Consider the following 23,716-nt stretch of genomic DNA (forward strand, 5'->3'; position numbering starts at 1 on the left):
AGCAAAACCCTAAAATTCTAAGTATGAAGGAAATTTAATCAGTAAAAATTCTTCCTACAGTAATAGTTTAAGTATATGCTACCAAATGTTCAAATAAAACACTGTTCCAACCATATACCAACTGCTCGAGAACACAGAGGGAACGCTCTTAATTCATTCTTTGAGGACTGTTTAATCCTGACTACAAAAGCAAACAAGATGTGTGGGAGAAAGGAAAATCACAAGCCAGTCTCCATTATTAATGTAGATGTGTGAATCCTAATTAAAATATTTGCAGAACTCAGTCCAGCCATGTATAAAGATATACTATGTCTGTGGGAGTGGAGAACTGGGGAAGGGAGAAGGGGGAAAGTTAACCCAGGAAGGCCAAAGTTGTTCATTATTGTAAAATTCCTAAAAATGTGTTTGATTTATCCTATTAAATCCTTATTATCCTCTCAGTCTGTTCAGACGCACCCAATAAAATTCAACATTCGTGATTTTTTAAAAAATAGTCTTAGCAAACGAGAAACAGAAAAGGATTTTCTTAATCTGAAGAGTGCAGAAAACATGCCACTTTATTTCTAAAACTTCAAAACAAGTTAATCTGGGCAACATATTTTGCAATATACATAGATTAGATTAAACGATGGAGAGGCAAAAGAATGATAAACATGAAGTGCAGCAGAGTGGTTAATAAATGTGTGTGTTTATGTGTTAAATACATATCCAAATCACTACAAACATACCTTCGAGTAAAGACAGTATTTTTTTAAATAAAGAAAAAATTTAAGTGAATAAAGTTAGAACACTAAAGACATTTCTGTGGACTCTCAAAACATGAGTAAAAGAAATTGGCTGTGAAAAAGAAATAGAAATTTCATCTTCAATGAAATTTGGTTTTGTGAGTTTCCTCAACAGTCCAGATATAGGACAGAGGAGCGAGACCAATGTCTTAATCTAGGGATGCCTGAGCAATTGTAGCAGGTAGATAAGAATTGAGTGACAGTGCCAGCAAGAAAGTAGTTACAACATGGAACTACGGGATGGCAAGTTCAATGGGAAAAGAAGTGAATCTGAGCGGTGGAAGAAGGATTAAGGGAAAATAGAGGGATTAAACAAGTGCAGTTAGAAGAATTCAGAGCTTGTTTTTGCCTGGATCCAGGGGAGGGACAAATAAAGGCAAGAGAGAACAGTAAGTGTAGGGAGGTTGTAGCCAGAAAGTAGATTGTTGGAGTTTAAAGATTTAGGAAGTGAAGACAATTAGGGCCAGTAGAGTGATTTCCTGAAGTGAAGTAGAATTGAAGTTTCTAAAGGAATCATAGATTTAGGTATTTTTAGATCCTGTTAAAAAGGGACAAGGAGGGACGCCTGGGTGGCTCAGTTGGTTAAGCAGCTGCCTTCGGCTCAGGTCATGATCCCAGCGTCCTGGGATCGAGTCCCATATCGGGCTCCTTGCTCTGCAGGGAGCCTGCTTCTCCGTCTGACTCTGCCTTCCACTCTGTCTGCCTGTGCTCGCTTTCGCTCGCTCTCTCTGACAAATAAATAAAATCTTTAATAAATAAATAAATAAATAAATAAATAAATAAATAAATAAATAAAAAGGGACAAGGAGGGGCGCCTGGGTGGCTCAGTGGGTTAAAGCCTCTGCTTTCGGCTCAGGTCATGATCCCAGGATCCTGGGATCGAGCCCCACATCGGGCTCTCTGCTCAGCGGGGAGCCTGCTTCCCCCTCTCTCTCTGCCTGCCTCTCTGCCTACTTGTGATCTCTGTCAAATAAATAAATAAAATATTAAAAAAATAAAAGGGACAAGGAATTGTGATATAATCTGGGGAATGGTTTTCCCTGTGGATAATGAAGTTACCCAGAATGATTAAGTCAACTAAAGATTCCTTCTCTCCATGGAAGTAAAACAACCTAAGTTAGTTATGAAGTAAAACATCATAAGTATGTTCATTGATGCAGAACTCATTAGTGTCAGAGCAGAGCTAGGAGGACAGACTGACTTTCAGATAATTGATACAGTTTCTCTGGTGTTTCTGAGGTAAGAGTCTTCCCCACCCCTGCCCCTCTCTGCCACCATGCCTCTTTGCTTTACCAATCCACTGTTTTGCTCCTGGGGAGTCCTACCTATTAACTGCCAGACCCAGGGCCTCTCCTTCCCTGCTGTCTTCTGTTAATCTATTTAAGTTTTGTAATCCACACTAATTTGCACATATTAGATTTCCTCCTGGCTTTCTTCAGCTTTCATGCACTAGACAAAGCCATTGAACAGAATATTCCTGTATTTCACATCTCTTTTCTCTTTTGAAGCCAGCCTAACAAATATAGACCAATTATTTCATCAAAAGTTAATATTCAGAGTTTAAGTTACAGTCTTTTTTTAACTTCTTTTCTTTTTCTACCTCCATCAGTGAATTGAAGATTATCTGTATGATTGTTTGCCTTCCAACATTATAGAGAAGTCTGAGCCTTTTTTCCAAGTATTGTGGTTTCTAACAGATTCCCCTAACCTTTTCGTTCTTCAAATGATTTATATTATCATTAACTTTTGTTCTAAAAATTAAGAAAATATTCCCATTGGAATATGCCTGTGTTCCTCTTAAGTAACTGGAGAGATTATTGCTGCATGCTTCCAGGTGATATTTCCACTTACTCTGCTGCTATGCAAGATTTTAGTTGTGCCTGTGTCATAAGGTGGGAAGTGCCTGCTGGTCTGAGAGTGACAGCCATTATTTACCTTAAATCTCCCCATGGAGTGATGATGTCAGACCACATACAGACTTTGGGGGAATAGGTTTTTACTGAGAACTATCTTGAATTCAGTATCTACATTACTGCCTTACGAAACATAGAGATCATTCACCTGCTGATTTTTATAGAAGATGCTACACAGTTATCGCACATAATTTGGTGAAAAGATAGTAAAACTTACTGCTATGTAATTCAACCTTAATATACTTCAAAGATGAAATAAATTCAGTACAGACTCACTTCCAAGACATGTTATAGAGCTTTTACAAATTATATTTAGGCAATAATTTAGAAATATCAGGGTACTCAGTAATGGTTTTTTGTTTGCTTATTCATATTTATCAGTGAAAAAGAGGAGTTTGCCTTGGGTAGACAATGTAGTGAACAATATAGGAATAGTTACTAGGAGTTGCTCTTTAGTAAATACAAAAGTTAAAATGAGGTTCAATCTTTCCCATTCTGATTAAAATTTTCAACAACTTGAGCAAGAAAAAAATGATAATTCATTTCATTAATGAGCAGTGGAAATAAAGAACAACAGTCTTAAAAAGAGCACTCTTGTTAAAAATCTAAGTAGAGAAAAAACTGGACCATGAATGGAGGTAAGTATTTGAATTGAATCTTGAAAAGACATAGGTAAAAGAATAGATATTATTTTGTAAGTTTGCCCTTAAAGAAAAACCCAGAAAGACTTAAGGGTAACTTCAAATGTCCTTCGATTATTATTATATTTTTTTTGTTTTCCTTTATTGTTATGTAACTTCCTTACTCTCTTTCTTTTATGTAATGTAAGTCACCATACAATACTTCATTAGTTTTTGATGTAGTGTTCCATGATTCATTGTTTACATATAACACCCAGTGATCATTGCAATACATGCCCTTAATACCCATCACCAGGCTAACCCATGCCCCCACTCCCTCCCCTCTGAAACCCTCAGTATGTGTCCCAGAGTCCATAGTCTCTCGTAGTTCATCTCCCCCTCTGATTCCCCACCTTCATTTTTCCCTTCCTTGTCCTGATGTCCTCCATGCTATCATTCAAGAAAAAAAAAAAGTTTTTTAATCCCTCCTACATGTTCTGTGTATATGCTAATGTATTTCACATCTTTTCTTTGTATTTTTTAAAAGATTTTATTTATTTATTTATTTATTTATTTATTTTATTTATTTTTCAGCATAACAGTATTCATTATTTTTGCACCACACCCAGTGCTCCATGCAATCCGTGCCCTCTCTAATACCCACCACCTGGTACCCCAACCTCCCACCCTCCGCCCCTTCAAAACCCTCAGATTGTTTTTCAGAGTCCATAGTCTCTCATGGTTCACCTCCCCTTCCAATTTCCCCCACCTCCCTTCTCCTCTCTAACTCCCTATGTCCTCCATGCTATTTGTTATGCTCCACAAATAGGTGAAACCATATGATAATTGACCCTCTCTGCTTGACTTATTTCACTTAGCATAATCTCTTCCAGTCCCGTCCATGTTGCTACAAAAGTTGGGTATTCATCCTTTCTGATGGAGGCATAATACTCCATAGTATATGGACCACATCTTCCTTATCCATTCGTCCGTTGAAGGGCATCTTGGTTCTTTCCACAGTTTGGCGACCGTGGCCATTGCTGCTATAAACATTGGGGTACAGATGGCCCTTCTTTTCACTACATCTGTATCTTCGGGATAAATACTCAGTAGTGCAATGGCAGGGTCATAGGGAAGCTCTATTTTTAATTTCTTGAGGAATCTCCACACTGTTCTCCAAAGAGGCTGCACCAACTTGCATTCCCACCAACAGTGTAAGAGGGTTCCCCTTTCTCCACATCCTCTCCAACACATGTTGTTTCCTGTCTTGCTAATTTTGGCCATTCTAACTGGTGTAAGGTGGTATCTCAATGTGGTTTTAATTTGAATCTCCCTGATGGCTAGTGATGATGAACATTTTTTCATGTGTCTGATAGCCATTTGTATGTCTTTAACACAGTAATCGCTTATTGCAGAAGAAAACATTTTAAAAGATGCAAAGGGCCAAATCACTGTTTATAATTGACAAAATGACAAGAATTAATGTTAGAATGCCCACAACGGAGGAGAGTAGTAGTTAACATGAAAGGTTTTACTTCAAAAAATACTGTTGGCTAATGAAAATGCAATGCCAAATATATAGAATTTTGAGAATTTTTTAAAAATTATAATCTGAGGCAAAGAACTTAATTTTTCTGAGCCTTAGTTTCTTATGTATAAAAATGAAAATAATATATATGTCTGAGGATTCTTGTGAGGATTAAATATTTTGTGTAAACTACATATTTTATTATCTATCTCTCAATAAGTGATTTGGTGACAGTTATGATTGATTTCTTATCCTTCTCCTCCTCCTCCTTCATCATCATCATCATCATCATGTGGTTTAAACCTGTCTTTATTCACATAACTGGGCTCAGCTCAGCAATTCCTTTGTTCCCTGTGATGTTGTCTGGCATTTCATTCACCTGGGAGGCTGGCTCTGGGCTAGGAGCTCATGTAGGCCTGGGATCCTGAGATCCTCTATTCTCCTCCTTGGATTGGCCACATAATTTGAGTTTCTCTCAGCAGGGCAGCAGATTCTAGAAGACAAAGTTCCAAGAAAGGAAGGCAAAATGTGCAAGACATCTTATGGCCTGGACTCAGAAGTCACAAAGCATCACCTCTGTTATATTCTGTTGGTCACAAGAAGTCACAGGCAGACCTAAGAGCTGCAGAAAATGACTCCTCTTTTTGATGGAGCAATAACACTCTCACACTTCAAAAGAGCATGTGGGATCGGAGATACTGTTGCAGCCATCTTTGAATAACCTCTGCCCTTTGCTATAAAAGAAATATGAAGAAGCTCCCTGTGTGTACATAAGAAAAGGTCTTCAAGGGGTGCCTGGGTGGCTCAGTGGGTTAAAGCCTCTGCCTTCAGCTCAGGTCATGATCCCAGGGTTCTGGGATCGCACCCCCCACATGGGGCCCGCTGCTCAGCAGGGAGCCTGCTCCCCTCCCCCCGGCCTGCCTCTCTGCCTACTTGTGATCTCTGCCTGTCAAATAAATAAATAAAATCTTTAAAAAACAGAGAGAGAAAAGAAAAGGTCTTCAAAGGATATTGCTAAGTGAGAAAAGCTAGGTATAGAAAAGACTGTATAATACACTAACAATAGTGTAAGGAAGTTGGGGGGGGAGAATGTATTTGTATTATGTATTTTTAAAAGTCTCTGAAAACATGCAAGAAACTAATAACAAACGGTGCCTGATGTGTTTGGAAATCATGTGTCTAGGTGATAAAGGGAGGCTTTTCACTATATGGCTACATACTTTTTCAAAACAATTTGAATATTCAAATAAGTTCTATTGTTTAAAAATGAAATTTATAGATTTCCTAATATATGGCCATCTAGATTTTGTGTGAAAATTTACTTCTATGATAGTGAATTCTGTTGTTTTAACCATTTACTTCAAAGGTGGTGAATTCTGTTTTAACCATTTAAAACACTGTCAAAAAGCCTTGATTCTTTTGCATTAACTACATCAAATTAAGTGAATCATTCTTTCACAAGACACACAGTACTTACCACATAGAGGCATTGTTGTAACATTTTTACGGTATATTTCTGTATTTCAAATGTCTTTGAATTATAATTTCATCTATCTTAATTTCATAATGTAACTTTAAACTTTATGCATAATTAATATTTCAAATACTGAAACTTGATTATTAAAAAGTAGTATTAACTGAAGCTATTAAGAATAATAATTCCAAAGGTATCTTCCTTTTTAGATTACTATGCCATGCTATGAAGGACCATATAGTTCGTGTTGCAAATGAAGCTGAGTTTATTTTGAACAGACAGCGAGCTGAGGATGTACATAAACATGCAGAGTTTGAGGTAAGGTTTTTATAAAGAAGGTTTTTTATAAACCGTTTTAAAGCAGTTCTTTTTTTTTTTTTTTAAAGCTTTCGTAAATGCCAAACACAGAGCACTAATTTTTACCTCATTTACAACATTCAGAAATTCTTCTTACAATATGCCTAACCCTTTGGTAGACTGAAGTTGTTCTGATATACTCTTTTTTTTTTTTTTTTTGAGTTTTTAAATTTTTTATTTTTTATAAATGCAAATAAAATTTTATGATGCAATTACTTTAGTAATTTTTAAACTAGTTTTATACATCACTTAGAGATGGGCATAATAAGTTGTTATATGAAGAACCTCAGTTTTACCAAATATTCCATAATTTATTATTTATCAATATATCCATCTTTAGAGTGACTGAAGATCATTTCAGTTGTCTCATTATTATAATCGATATTTCACTGACAACTTAAGCTTTGCTATTATATGGTATACATGTAGATCTATACATATATTGGGAATAGAATAATTTTAAAATCCTCATAAGTACCTTGGCTAAAGAAAAATTATCATTTCTATTTCACGTGCAAAAACTAAAGTGTATTGAGATATTGTATATTCTATACTAATAGGTTTTATAAAAATATTTTTATATTTCCAGCATGTTAATAATTATTTGCCATTATTTGAATTGCCTCAATTCAATATCTTGATTTCAGTGTTTTAAATTATAGTGATTACTTAATTCACTCAATTTTTGACAAAACTTGGTTTCAGAAATATTCAGGTGACCTGCCATTTGGCTTAGGTTGAACTGTCAGTGGCCCTGAAAATACTCTTCTTCTTTTTTTTTTTTTTTTGTTTAATTTAATTTTATTTTTCCAGTGTTCCAAGATTCATTATTTATGCAGCACACCCAGTGCTCCATGCAATACGTGCCCTCCTACATACCCACCACCAGGCTCACCCATCCCCCCACCCCAACCCTTCCAAAACCCTTTTTGTTTCTCAGAACCCACAGTCTCATACTTCATCTCCCTCTCCGTTTTCCCCCAATTCACTTTTCCTTTCCTTCTCCTAATGTCCTCAGTGTTATTCCTTATGCTCCACAAGTAACTGAAACCATATCATTGACTTTCTCTGCTTGACTTATTTCACTCAACGTGAGGCAGGAATCTATAAAAATCTTAGAGGAGAACATAGGCCTTGAAAATAATAAATAACCATCAATTTATTTTCCTGATGCAACATGCAAACAAGTGGGGCACGGCTGGAAATCAGAGTCCAAGATTTCAGTTTTGATGAGGTTTTTATCTCAGTAAGCCAGCTCTCTTAGTCATGCAAGTTGATGCCCTCGGTCTAGTAATCTCTGACCTTGCTAGCTGAAAAGCACAAGACAGAGAAATAACTGTTGTCACTCTCATACCCAACCTCTGCTTCATTTGTCAGAGGAGACAGCACACATTTGTCACATGAGATTGCAACAACCTTATTTTGAAAAAAAAAAAAATAATAACAAATATTTTAAACTTTGATAAAAATACATTGACAATTGGGTGTTTATCAAAGTATCATATCCCTTAAAGAGTAAATACTATTGGATATTTATCAAGATATCCTGCTATAATCTGGGTGTCAAGAAAATTTTGACTTATCTGTTCTTTGAAGAATATGTTTAGATATGAGATATGTCAGGAGTTGAAACAAAATAAGGATATTCAATTAACTTCTGTTAGTAAATAAGATTTAGAATATTAGCTGAATCCCCTGCAGGATGAGTTTTGAATCATTCATATATCTACTAAGAAAATCAAGAAATTTTGTGGGGATATAAAACAGTTAATATTTATTATATGAAAGCATTTAAAATAGATTTTTAAGCAGCTAGATATTAGTGACAAGTTTTAACACATATTTAGCCAAAATGGAATTAAACTGAGGACAGTGGTTCTCGGCCTTTTTTTCATTAGTGCCCCCTAAGGAATCTTTTCTAATCTCCCTCTCCCAGTAAAATTTTATTTCTATAATATGCTGCATATCTGTTTGTGTACTATATATGCATCTGTGCTTTATACGTAGAAAGGATATGGTTTTTTCTCATCCTCAATACCACTTTTTATGCCCTGGGCATGAGTTCATTCCTGTTGAGGATGCATGTCAAAGAGTGATAAGAGACTATGAAGTGGACATGAAGACTCAGGGCTTTTTAGATTATGTAAATAGAAAATAAAATTACATAAATCAAATTTTGAGAGTATCATCATTGCTATTTAATGGATGTATTTTTTTAACAGAAATGTTTAAATTTGTTCTTTTTAGGTTAGAGCTGTATTGCTAAATGCATTGACTTTGAGTGTGTGTGTGCATGTGCACGCTTAAGTGGTTTACCAAACACTTAACACTTTTAAATTGTAAAAGATTTTATAAAAGCCATGATATTTTATTAGGACTTGTTGGGAATTTCTCTGTCTCCCATATAAGCCTGTGATTAAGAGATAAAGTATATTTAATTTGAGATGGGTACTTCACAGTTTTTTTAGTTAACCATTGTAATTGTTAAGGAAGAAAAATGAAAATTTCATTTTGCTCTCAATGAGCTAATGAAATATTAACCTCATTATGGAGGCAGATCATTGTACTAATTGGTGATTCCCTGTACAAAAAGATAAATTGGAAAATGAATTAATCCTTCTTAGAGTACTGTAAGGTTATTTCTCTGAAAGAGATGACTTGTGGTAATAGTCTGCATCAATAGATAGACTGAAGGGATATGTTCAAATTCCTTCCATGAAACAAATTTTTACGTAGTAAAGATGAATGTGAACCAATTATATGTATTTTTAGATGTGAGGCTTTTTTTTCCTCTAGTTATATGACTCATATTATATGCTTGGTAAAGTTAGAATTTACGATCAGTCCACCCTATATAAAAATTACTATACAAAAAAACAAACCTAATTAAAGAGATGTTCATCTTCATGTTCATATTGAACCTGTCTGATACATAGTGAGATGGATACTGATTAGCTATGTCACTGATACTGGTGAGCATGAATGCGGACAGTGGACAGAACAACTGATTATTAGAAAAGATGAGAATAAGAGGGTTGTTATCATGGGAACCTTTGAACACATTAAATTCTAGAGTTGGGAGAGATTATAGAGAAAACTTTAGCTTCTCATTCTTTAAATATGAAACTGGGGAAAGAAAAGAATTTTCACAAAGTATGGAATAAATCCAAATCTAAATTCCTAAGTCATTCCTTTTCCTTGTATACCACATTGCCATTCATGAAATTGGAAAACTAGAAATAAAATGGCAAGTTTTGGATCTCTATATTAATTTTCAAGAATGTAATTCTCATTTTAAGTGTGGCATATACCATATTGGTTAAAATAGTAATTAGATTTATATTTTTAATAAACCATTCTTCTAAAATTATTACTTTGGGAACATATTAAAATCAGACTCAGAATTTTAGGAGCCTTAAAGATCATTAATTGCTTAATATAATACCATCCAAATTATCTTCTATATACTTCATGAATAATCACATAGCACACATCTTTACATCTATAATCACTTTGAAAAGTGATTGTAGTGACCATATTCTTTCTGTTTTACTTTCCTTAAATTAAATTTTCACAAGATTGTGTTATTACCCTTCAATTTAAGGTCAGATATCCTTCCTTACTTGGACACCGCAGAAGTTATACATTGTTAAACATTATGAATTGTTCATTTTTTTGTAGTCTCAGTGTGCCCAGTATGCTGCTGATAGAAGAGAGGAGGAAAAGATGTGTGATCATCTCATAAGTGCTGCTAAACATCGAGACCACGTTACAGCAAACCAACTGAAACAGAAGATCCTTAATATTCTCACAAATAAGCATGGTGCTTGGGGAGCAGTTTCCCATAGGTGAGTTTCACAAATTTACAAGTAAATAATAACTCACAGGTTATTTATAATAGTTAGAAGTTAAAGATTAGAAACTTTAAAATTATGCAGAAAAAATTATTTAAAGCATACAAAATTGCTTGAATTTTTCCCTGATATCTTTAGTAATTCCTTGTTAGAATCCTTCAGTTAGAAAATCTAAACTTTTAGCAGAAGCTCCAGTGCAAGCCATTTCTAATTTAACAGTAATATGTAATATAAAAAAATTAGGCAAGTATTTTAGATTACTATCTCTTATATGATGTGTGTTAATTATAAGAAGTGGCTTTTTTTCAACTTTGAAGAGTCAACTTTACCTAGTAATTAAATTTATATCATTCTTAATTTTTCTTAAAAACAGGTAATAATAGAAACATTTACTGTGTAGAGGTAACACATTTTTTAAAACTTTTCTTCCATATTTTTCTATTCAGTCTTTCTTAGGAAAGATTTTCATTTATGATATCATAGTAAAAGTATTTATAATTAGGGCATTTATGATATCATAGGAAAAGTAAAACCAAAATTGGTTGTTTATGAATTACAGATGTTCTCGCAGAAGTTTTGTGGGCATAAATTTTTTTTTATTTCCTCTACACAATGAAGTTTTCTAGAAAAATAATAGTGAGGCAGGTCACAATATTTCGATTGCTAATGTTCTTCATTTTTAGATCTTCATTATATTTGATCCTATTAAATATGTGCTTTGGTGAGTGCTGTGAAGTGTGTATACCTGGCGATTTACAGACCTGTACCCCTGGGGATAAAAATATATGTTTATAAAAAATAAAATAAAAAAAATATTTTCTGGAAAAAAAAAATGCTTTTAAGTCTCTGGCAGAGTTTAGGGCTTGGTTAACTGTGACCAGCACACTACTAAGAAGACTCCTGATAGAACTTACTCTCTTAGTTGGGGAAGAACATCTAGAATATGACCATGATACTGTTTGATCATCTGGCCTGGTATTTCAAATATAAGATACACTTGGTAAATCTTTATAATTTTTGTATTTAAGGCAAAATTATAACTTAATGACCTTAAAAATAATCAACACTCAGTATTTCTTTCTTATAATAATAGTGATACTGTGACACCTAGATTTACTGAATGCTTATTGTGTGCCAAGCATCATATTAAGAATTTTACATGAATTATTTCATTTAACCTTTAGAACATCTCTATTTAGTTTGGTACTCAAATGTTTTCCGTATTATATTGAGGAAACTGGAGCTTTCAGAAGTTAAATAAAAATGTACATAGTATCACACAAGGAGAGACAGTGTTTTAGTCAGAGTTCTCCAGAAAAACATAAAAACAGAACCAATGGGATATATTTGAGACATAGAGATATAGGTATAAATATAAATATAGAAATACAAATAGATTTATTTTAAAGAATTGACTCACATGATTATGAGGGCTGGTACGTCTGAAATCTGTAGGATAGACTGGCAGGGTAGAAACTAAGGCATGAGTTTTGCTATAGTCCTAACAGAGGATTTCTTCTTCTCCAATGAACCTCAAGGTTTATTTTGTTTTGTTCTTATTTTTGTTTTTTTAAGGCCTTCAACTAATTGGATGAGGTCCACCCACATTTTATCTTTTATTTAAAGTCCAGTGATTATAAATGTTAATTAACTACATTTAGGAAATACCTTCGCAGCAACATCTAGACTGTTATTTGACAAAACAACTGAGCACCATAGCCTAGTCAACGTGACACATAAAGTATAACATCATACCTGGTAACAATAATATGGGCCTTTTGCCCAGCTCTAGACCTTGTCTCTCGTTTTTGTGTTTTCTGAATTGGATTTATCTCCTTAGTTATATACAATCAAGATTGTAATATAATATTGCTAATAATTCAGGTGATATGACTCAGGATATTGCCTTCAGTGTTTAAAGATGCATGAGAACTTGAGGTCTTAATTATTTCATCATCTAATTAGGATATAGTTAACAGAGAATCACCTCCATGGATGCAGTCATGAGTCAAGTGCATCCTCTGTTCAGCTAATCCTTTACTGGGTTTCATTAGACTGATAGAAAGACTGGAAGTAGGACCCCTTAGATATAAAGGTAGATTCTCTTCTTTCCTGCACATTAATTCCCAGTGATTAACAAAAAACACACACAATCTTTCTGTTAATCATCCTTTCCTAAGTAAGTCACTGAACGCTAAATATTTAAGAATAGGTTTTGTTCTCTATAATCTTACTTAGTATTTGACTAATTAATAAGACTCAGCCATTAGATTGCTTCTCTTTTTTGTTTTATTCACTCTTTATTGTAGCTTTTACAAATCTCATGGCTTAAAAACACAACCACTACGTTGATAACTCCCTAGTTTATTATCCCAACTCCAGATCTCTCACTCACCTCCAGACTTGTTTATCCATCTACCTATTTGGCATCTTCTACTTAGATACCATACTTCAGGTGATGAAACAGCTCCTAAGACTTTCTCCCAAACCATCTCTACCTCAGCCGAGGGCAGCTCCATTCTTAAATTTGCCCAGGCCGTAAATGTGCTCCTAACACATCACATATTGAACCCTGAGGCACATCTTACTGACTCTGTCACAGAATATGTCTAGCACATTACTCTTGCGGTCCCCTTGATCTAAAATGATGCCATCATTTCTCACTTGCCTTGTCCCAGCAGCGTTTTCAATAGTCTTCCTGCTTCTGCCTTGATCCTCCTAAAGGCCATTCTCAAAACAACAGCCTGGGCGAATTTTATTAAAATGTGTATCCTTTTGCTCCTCTGCTCAGACGTGCTGCGCAAGATGGTAACCATTAGTCACATGTGGCTATTGAAATTTAATAAAAATTAAATTTAATTAAAAATGTAGGGCCACCTTTCAGGTACTCAGTAGCCACATGTGGGTGGCAGCTAGCATATTAGACAGCACAGAACGTTTCCATTATTGCACAAAGTTGCACTGAACGGTGTTGCTCCAGAAGTTTCCTGTGCCACTGAAAGTTAATATCCTTACAATGACCTACAAGGACAGAATGCGCTATTTTTGATAGAGTGTTCAGAGAAATCCATTCTAATAAAGAACCACTTGGGCAAAGAACTCTCTGAGCATTTTAAACAGAGGGAACAGCCTGCAAAAGAAGGAGGTGCTTGGCCTGTTCCAAGAGCAGGCAGAGACCAGTATGGCTGCCGTGGAGTGAGCCATGGATGAGAGGTTATGATCTTTGTTAACTCTTTGACCTCTCCTGCTACTCTCCCCTGGCTCATTTTATTCCAGTCACTGTGGCTTTTTGCTGTTTTTCTGGCTTTTAGGACATGCTTATTCTATTTGGAATATTTTCTCCCAATCTATGCAGCTCCCTCTCCCACTTTCTTCCAGTTTTAATTCAAATAGTACTTTCTCAGAAAAGCCATTATCTGTAGCCACTTCTTCCCACCCATGTGTTTTGTATTGTATTTCTCTGCTTTATTTTTCCTTTTCCAACATTTATTACTATCTTACATATTATGTACTTATTTATTAGTTGTATTGTTTTGTCTCCCATGAGAATACAAGCTCCATAATGGAAGGGATTTTTCTCTCTTTTGTCCATAGAATACCTCACACCTAGAATAATGCCTGATACATGGTGCTAAATAAATATCCACTGAATAAATTAATACATGAACACTTGATGTATACCTTTTTTACAGTGATACTGGTAATGGAATGGAAAATAAATTAGTCTGTTGTCTGGGACGATTTTATATTTTGAATGAAATCGTATTATTAAATGACAAAATGTACTTAGCCTTGCATAAAACCAAAGCTTGGGTTCATCTGGAAAGTGAGAGGAGCAATTCTCATTTCATTGGATTATTTAAATGGTAAACTGAAGTATTATAATGCAAAATGCTTAATACAGTAGCTGACACAGAGTAGACTTTTTATATTTGTTAGTCTCTTTTCTTTTTTGTTAGCTCTTTGAAAAAAAGCCTTTTTAAAAAGCCTTTTTTTAGAGCAGCTTTAGGTTCACAACAGATTTTCCTTATACCCTCTCCCAACACACATGTATACCCTCTCCCATAATCATGGTCATTCTCCCAAATGGTACATTTTTTACCGGGACTGAACCCACATTGACACAGTATAGCATAGTCACCCGAACTCCATAGTCCACCTGACGGCTCACTCTTGGTGTTGGTTTTGTGGGTTGGGACAAATTATCCCATATATCCAGCATTATAATATCATATGGAGTATTTTAATTGCTCTAAAATTTCTCTGTGTTCTGCTTATTCATTTCTCTCCTCCCCCCCCCCCCCACCCTGGGCAACCACTGGTTTTTTTGTTTTGTTTTGTTTTGTTTTTAAATCTATAGTTTTGCCTTTTCCAGAATGTTATATAGTTGAAGTCGTACAGTATGTAACCTTTTCAGATTTGGTTCTTTTACTCAGTGACATGCAATTAAGGTTCCTCCATATCTTTTCATGGCTTGATGGCTGATTTTCTTTTAGTGCTGAATAATATTTCATTGTCTGGATATACCACAGTTTATTTATCCATTTACCTACTGGAGAGTGTCTTGGTTGCTTCCAAGTTTTGGCAGTTATGAATAAATATTTGTGGGCAGGTTTTTGTATGGACATTGGTTTTCAGCTCCTTTGGGTAAACACTAAAAACCATGATTGCTGAATGGTATGATAAGAATATGTTTAGTTCTGTATGAAACCACCAGAGTGTCTTCAAAGAGGCTATAACATTTTGCATTCTCACTACCAATGTATGAGAATTTCTGTTGTTCTGCCTCCTCACCAGCTTTAACTATTGTCAGTGTACCAGATTTGGACCATCCAATAGGTGTATGTAGTAGTGGTATCTCATTGTTTTGATTTGAATATTCCTGATGACATATGATGTGGAGCATCTTGTCATGTGCTTATTTTCCATATGTACATCTTCTTTGGTGAGGTGTCTGTTAAGTCTTTGGTCCATTTTTTAACCAAGCTCTTTGCTTTCTTATTATTGAGTTTTAAGAATTCTTTCTATGTTTTGCATAACCATCCTTTATCAGATATGTCTTTTGCAAATATTTTCTCCCAGTCTGTGGCTTGTCTTTTCATTCTCTTGATGGTGTCCTTTGTAGTGCAGAAGTTACTAATTTTAATAAAGTCTGGCTTCTGTTGTTTCTTTCATGGGTAATATCTTTGGTGTTGTATCTAAAAAGACACCACCCATCTATACCCAAAGTCATCTAGGTTTTCTCTTCTAGAAGTTTTATGGTTTTGCATTTTATATTTAGGTCTGTGATCTGTTTTTAGCTAATTTTTTTTGAAGGATGTGAAGTCTGTATTGTATTTCTGGGTTCTGTGTCCCATTGACCTATTCGTCTGTTCTTCCAGCAATACCATATTGTCTTGGTTAATGCGGCTTTATGGTAGTTTTGAATCAAGTAGCATCAATCCTCCCACTTTATTCTTCTCCTTCCAAAGACCTTTTTAAAGTAATTTCCCATCAGCCATCAATTCATGAAAAGAGATTTCCCAGAACCCTCTAACCCTCTAATATATAGCTATAATTTATTGATCTTATTAATTTAATGGACAGATAACTCGCATTAGCATAGTGGTAAAGAAGACTTACTCCCTGTCCTCATTTAATTCACAATAGTCAAATAGAAGTGACTGATATTAAACAAAACAAATGATTATAGAAATAAAAAATGTAAATACAAACTCTGGCAATTACTAGGAAAGAAAAGTACAGGGTAATCTAAAGGAGAGGATATAACGAATGATCTTCATGTTAGATCAGGGAAAGAGAAGATTTTTTAAATAAGTTCTGTTTGAGCTAAAGAATGAACAGGGAATCATCACAACAGGTGAGGTATAGAACATTCAAGAGAGAGAAATATCAAACAGAGACTCAGCTTAGAAATAATAAAATGAACGGAAAGGAGGCTCATATTTCTAGAGCTTAGTGAGCAGTGGGGATAGTGGCTTGAGATAAGGCTGGAGAGTAACATATGAGCCGGATGATTTAAAGTCTTATAGATCATGTTAAGAATTTGTGACTTTATCCTAAGTGGCATAAACAGCAGTGAAAGGTTTTGAGCAGAAGAGTAACGTGATCTGATTAATGTTTTAAAAGATCAGTCTGACTGCTTTTTAAAGACATATTGGAAGTAATAGGGAAGTATGGTCTCTCTATTTATATCTGAGTTCAAATATCACCCCTCCTGTAGCATTCCCTGACTTTCCCTATTTTTCTTAACCCTACCTCCTCCTATTTTGTTATTATCTGTATTGCAATTATCTTTGCTACACCACTTAATGTTTTATAGCTGTGCGGATACACATATCTTCCAATAGACTTGTAGCTTCCTAAGAGGAAGGATTAAATGGTACAATTACATCCCTGTTATTAAATATATGTTAAATCTGAAGGAATTTCATTCCTATAATGTTATACTTGCTATCTTACCCAAGAAAATATTGAATTTTAACTTAAAATTCCTTTTATCTTTTGACTCAGTGGTTATGCTGGCTCTAACATACTTCAGCATTTGAATTAATATTATTGCTCTTTATTTTTTTCCTGAGGAGGAACTAGAATCTGACAGCCCTTTAAAAATGCATATTCAAGAATTAATGTTTTAAAATAATCCTTAGTATGTATGAATAGTTTTTCTTTATCTTATATTTTTGGATCATATTTTCAGTTTCTTAAACTATATCGCTTACTTAAAAACTGGGCAAAGGACTTGATAGGCATTTTTCCAAAGACGATATAAGAATTGCCAACAGGTACATGAAAAGATGCTCAACATTACCAATGATTAGGGAAACACAAATCAAAACCACGGTGAGATATCACCTCACACCTGTTAGAATGGCTATCATCAAGAAGACAAGAGAGAACAAATGTGGTAAGAATGTAGAGAAAAAGGTGCCCTTGAGCAACTGTTGGCAAGAATGTAAGTTGGTGCAGCCACTATGGGCAGTAGTATGGAGGTTCCTCAAAAAATTAAAAATAGAAATACCATATGAAAAAAAAAAAAAGAAATACCATATGATTCAGCAATTCCTATTCTAGAATATATTCGAAGGAAATGAAAACATTATATTGAAAAGATATCTGGACCCGCATGATCATAGCAGCATTATTTACAATAGCTGAGACATGGAAACAATTTAAGTGTCCATCAATCTGTGAATGGATCCAGTTTTGTGTCATATCTATAGGAATGTGTGTGTGTGTGTGTGTGTGTGTGTGTGTGTGATGGAATGTTACTCAGCCATAAAGAAAAACAAAACAAAACAAGGGAGTCCTGCCATGTGCAACAACATGGATGAACCTCACATTATGCTAAGTGAAATAAATCAGACAGAGAAGGACAAATATTATATGATCTCACATGTGGAACCAAAAAGAAAGAAAGAAAGAAAGAAAGAAAGAAAGAAAGAAAGTCATAGAAAAAGAGATCAGACTTGTGGTTACCAGCTATAGGTGGTTGGTGGAGGGTGAATTGGAGGAAGGTGGTCAAAATGTACCAACTTTCAGTAGTAAGATAAATAAGTACTGGGGATATAATGTACAACATGATGACTAGCTCACTGCTAGATGGCACATATGAAAGTTAAGACACTAGATACTAAGCATTCTTATCACAAAGGAAAAAACCATTTTTTCCCTCTTTTTTCATGTCTCTGTGAGATGATGGATGTTGACTAATCTTACTATGGTAATCATTTCACAATACACATAAGTCAAATTATTTTGCTTTATACCTTAAACTTATATCATGCTGGATTTCAACTATATCTTAGTAAAACTGGGGGAAAAACTGCATAAGCCATAACAACCTAAATTAAACTCGAGATTTTAATAGGCTCTTGAGTAAAAATGCACATAAACACACACACACACACACACACACAATCCCAATTTTTAGTGTACATTTTCATATAGGCATTACTATTGAGTTTTTTATAGTAGAAGATTTTATTGAGGGCAGCTTTGTAATGGGAGTCTCTCAGTTGATACTTCCATCTAATATCTTATTTTTATTCTAATAACTTTATAAGGTAGGTATTATTTTTTCCAATTTGCATGTAAGAAATGTGAGTCTTGGGGCACCTGGGTGGCTCAGTGAGTAAAAGCTGCTGCCTTCAGCTCAGGACATGATCCCAGGGTCCTGGGACTAAGCCCCATGTCTGGTTCTCTGCTCAGTGGGGAGCCTGCTCCCTGCCCCCTCTCCCCATCTCTCTGCCTACTTGTGATCCCTGTCTCTCAAATAAATAAATAAAATCTTAAAAAAAAAAAAGAAATGTGAGTCTCAGAGAAGTGGAGTAGCTGGCCCAGTGTTATACAACTAAGTAATAGGAATAGGATTTGAATCCAGATCCATGTAACCCTAAAGCCCATGGTCATTTCAATAATGAAATTAATTTTTGTATTTATTGTAAAAATTATTGATTGGAATAATGAGACAAAAACACTAAACTGAATAAGACTAAAAAGTCTGGGGCTTTAGAAGGTATTTTTAAAGTTTTTACAAGTCCAAGATAATGGTCTAAATGGACAATAGAACTACTGCCCACAGAAGGCAAGATAGAACTTGCAATCTGTGGTAGATTGACTGCTCAAACAAAAATAAACACATACATATTCTTAATAGGTGGCTAACAGGGTCCAGTGTCCAACAGCATAATATTTAAGATATCCAAGATATAATCCAAAATTACCTAATATACAAAGAACCTGTGAAATCTTATCATTTCTCAAGAAAAGAAAATTAATAAATACCAATCCAAGATAACCCAGATATTAGAAGTATGAGAAAAGTACTTTAAAGCAGCTGTTAGAACTACCTTCCATGAAGTCAAGTTAACATTTTTTAAATGAATGGAATGACAGAAGATCTCAGAAGAGAAATAGAAAGTATATGAAAGAGTCAAATGAAAATAAATAATGTAGTATCTGAAATAAAAAATGATTTAATGAGCTTAATAGTAGAATGAAGATTCTGACAGAAGAGAGAGTCCGTGAGCTTGAAGATAGATCGCCAAAATTATACAAGTGAAGAACACAGAGAAACAGAGTGGGGAAAATAAGGGAAAGAGCTCCAGTTACCTGTGGGACAATATTAAAAGGTCTAAAATTCATATCATTGATGTCTCATAGAAGGAGGAGAAAGAGATTCATGCAGAACAATTACTAAAAGAAAAAAATGGCTGAACATTTAACAAATTTGGTGAAAGATGTCAAGTTAGATATTGAAGAAGCTCAGGATAAGCTCAGTAAAAACTATACCCAGACACATCATAATCCATCTCCTAAAAACTAAAGATTAAAAAGAAAATCTTAACAGAATCCAGAGCATATAAACATTATGTATAAAGGAAAAACAATTCAAATAATTATCGCATTTCATCAGAAATCATGGAGTCCAGCAATTGCCAAACCAAAATTCTTAATTTAACAAAAATACCCTCTAGAAATACAAACAAACTAAATACATTGTCAAATGGTGGAAATCTAAGAGAATTCCTCTCTGCCAGACATGTTCTCAAAGAAATGCTGAAGGATGTTCTTCAGGCATAAGGAGAAAGAAACATAAGGGAACTTGGAAATCAGGAATGAAGAAAGAGTTGTTTTGTTTTGTTACGGTTTTTCCCACAAAGATGCAAAGACAAGTTAGTGGAGACATTACAGTCTGTCTTTTCAACAAATAATGCTGGAACAATCAAATATTCAAATGCAAAAATTAGACCCTGAACTATGACTTGCGTCTTATGCAAAATTTAACTTTAAATTGATGTAGACATATATATACAATGTAAATTCTAAAATTTCTGGAAGAAAATATAGGAGGAAATCTTTGCAGCCTTGTTCATGTTGGACAGAGTTATTAAATACAGCACTAAATGAATAAATGAAAGAGATAAATGAAAGAGAAAGTGCTACAGTGGACTTCATCTTAGTCTGCTTGGGCTACTATAACAAAAACACCATATGGTAGCTTATAAACAACAGAAATTTTTGTATCTAACAATTCTGGAGGCTGATAAGTCCAAGATAGAAGCACTGGCAAATTTAGTGTCAGGTGAGCCCACATCCCCGTTCATGTAGATGGGTGCCTTCATGCTGTATTTTCACAAGATGAAAGAGTTGAGGGATCTTCATAAGGTTCCTTTTATAAGGGCATTAATCCCATTGAGGAGGACTCCACCATCATTACCTAATCACTTTCCAAAGACCTCACTTCCAGTACTACCACACTGGGGATTGGGTTTCAACATAAAATTGGGGTGGGGGCGGTATGGGCTGCTGGGAGGACACAAAAACATTCAATCCATGGCAGGCTTTATCAAATTAAAAACTTTTTTGTGTGAAAGAAACTGTTGAGAATGCCACATTCTCTCAGATTGGGAAAACTACAGACTACAAATCACATAATCTTGCAAAGGTCTTACAAATATAAATGGATGGAAATATTAGTATATATATTTACCCAAGTATAATTGTATACAAGGGACTTATAAGTGTGTGTGTGGGGGGTGTGTGCATATACAAATATATACGTATATTTGTATATATGTGATATGTATGTATAAAGAACTTTTCAAACTTAACAGTAAGAAAAACATTACAATAAAAAAGCAAGCAAAATATTTGGACACTTCAGCACAGACTATATAGATGACTAATACCTACATGAAAAGATACTATCCTTGGCTATTAAGAAAGTTCAAAGTAAAACAACAGTCAGATGCTAATACTTATCTATTCATATGACTAAAGTTAAAACAAAAACCTTACAATCAAGAGCTGGCAAACAGGTGAAGTAGCTGGAACTCACGTACATTGCCACTGGAAATACAAAATGGTGTATCCTATTTGGAAAGCTGTTTGGTGCTTTTCTTATACAATCAAACATCTACTTACCATGTGACACAACAATCCTACTCCTAGGTATTTACTCCAAGAGAAATGAAGACTTAACATCCACACAGAAAACTTTCACATGAATGCTCATAGCGGCTCTATTAATAAATGCCCCCCAATTGAAAGTAGCCCAAATGTTCTTCAGCTGGTGAATGGATAAATAAATAGTACATCCATATAATGGAATAGTACTCAGCAATATAAAGGAATCAGCTCTTGACACCTGCAACAACCTGAATGAATCTCAGGTGTATTCTACAAAAATGAAAGAATCCAGACTCAAAAGAACACAATTGTTTAATTCCATTTATGTGACATTTGGAAAAAGCAAAACTGTAGGCAAATAAAACATATTGGTTGTTTCTAGGAGTTAAGAGTAGAAAGAGAATTTGACGAGTAAGGGATAATGTGAGCGAGTTTTAGGGGAGGATTGAACTGTTCTATATCTTAACTACAGTAGGTATCATGGCTATGCTTTTATCAGGATTCATAGAACTGTACACCAAAAAAATGAATTTTACTGTATATAAATTAATAAATATTCAGAAAGTTAAAAAATCAAAGGCCCAGAAAAGTTTTATAGATGACTCTTGAGCTGTGAATACTAATATTTATCAAAGTATATTCAATTTTTAATATTGAGAATTATAATAAAATATTATTAATCTACTGTTTTAAAGTTAAATAAATTACAACTTAGATTATCTCAATTATTTTCATGCCACCGCAGGTGTATTTGTCATATAATTTTAAGAATGTAAGTTAGATTTTTCAGTACCTAATACCTATAAATGAATTGATTTTCACTATATGTCCTTTTTTAATTATATAGTTTTTAAAATCCTAAAGTAAATGTAGTAAATGTATTATTCTTTAATAAAGATTATTAAATGTTCAAAGGGAGGAAAAAAGAACTTTCTCACAGCAATTTCTAAGTAGTTTAAAGTGTCAGGATTTAAATTAAGAATGTGCTCTATGCTCAGTGAATACAGTTGTTACAAACTGTGCTGCCAGGTGTATTGACTGTTAAGGGTTATACTAAATCTACTAATTATGATCTCCATAACAATGTGAGATATAAGATGGGGAAAAAAACCTGCTTAGAAATAAAATATATTTATATCACAGTCCACATTTGTTTAATGGCTATGAAGTTTCATAGAATGCTTATTCCTTAGCTTCCTAAGAGCTATGCAAATGAACGTTTTCAAGTGGGAAAATGACATACTTACTGGATTTCAACCTGATATTCTACACCTTCAAAACAAGAGTTCCCATACTCACTGTATCATGAATTTAAAATCATAAAGAATGAGCAAGTAGTGCTGTGGAGTGAAGACTGGAAATAAATTTTGGCTTTAGAATATTCTGAACTAATCCCATTAACTTTCACTTCCTGGTTTCACTTCTATTTCCCTTCTCTTTAAACATTCTCTGTTGCCATCTCTAATGGGTAAAAACTACAGCCACTGCTCAGGTATTTATTTAATTCAAAACTAATTTGCTGTGAGTCCCCTCCATGGGACTGTTTGAAAATTCAATCTCAGTTATTAATAAGTCCCTATATATACATCCCTGGATTATGCAGAGATTCTAGTAATCTTATTAATATAAAGTCCTAGGATCCTCATTTCACTCTGGGCTCTAGAGATATGCTTAATTTATGCTTGAAGGGAGGTCTGTTTCTGGACAGAATGAGAGATGAGGTTCTATATTAATGCAAGGAGCTGTGGCACCTAAGGTACAGCCTTGTATGTTCCTGCTATTTCACTGGGAGTAGATGTCCCCCAAACAATTTTCAGGACCCTCTTCATATATCATCTTCTTAGTCTTGGAATAAACTCAAACCTTGGGTACTTCAGTCTCTTCGCCACTCAAGCCTCTATGGTCTATCATCTCTTTAGAGATAGTTGAACTACTTTTTAAAAGGAGTATCTCTTAGGGATCCTAAGAAGGTAAAGGTAGCCTCAGGTCTCCTAGATTCAAATCTTTATTGTTTTGGAGGGGTTGGCATACAGTGAAGTAGAGATTTTGCTTATTTTTCTGATCCATGTAGATTCCCTAGCCCAAACCTTTCTACAACTATCCTGGGACATCTGTTTGGAGCAAAGGTTCTGTAATCATGGAACATATTTTATTTTTCATTGGTAATTTGACCCTTTGACTTCAACTCACTGTTTTAATTGAGATTACTAATTCTTTTTTTTTAAATTTTTTATTTTTTATAAACATATATTTTTATCCCCAGGGGTACAG

At 34.5% G+C, this 23,716-nt stretch overlaps 1 protein-coding gene across 3 annotated transcripts in view; it reads left to right on the forward strand.

The window, feature by feature from the left end:
* NBEA (neurobeachin) overlaps positions 1-23,716 on the forward strand; it is a 682,324-nt gene that overhangs the window by 373,902 nt on the left and 284,706 nt on the right. For all 3 annotated transcript variants that reach the window (XM_059377712.1, XM_059377713.1, XM_059377714.1), the window contains 2 exons: positions 6,530-6,638; positions 10,359-10,525. In XM_059377712.1, the coding sequence (XP_059233695.1) occupies positions 6,530-6,638; positions 10,359-10,525 (276 nt within the window). The remainder of the gene's footprint in view (positions 1-6,529; positions 6,639-10,358; positions 10,526-23,716) is intronic.

Source organism: Mustela nigripes, chromosome 15 (assembly GCF_022355385.1).
Source record: "Mustela nigripes isolate SB6536 chromosome 15, MUSNIG.SB6536, whole genome shotgun sequence".
In the NCBI taxonomy this organism is placed as follows: Eukaryota; Metazoa; Chordata; class Mammalia; order Carnivora; family Mustelidae; genus Mustela; species Mustela nigripes.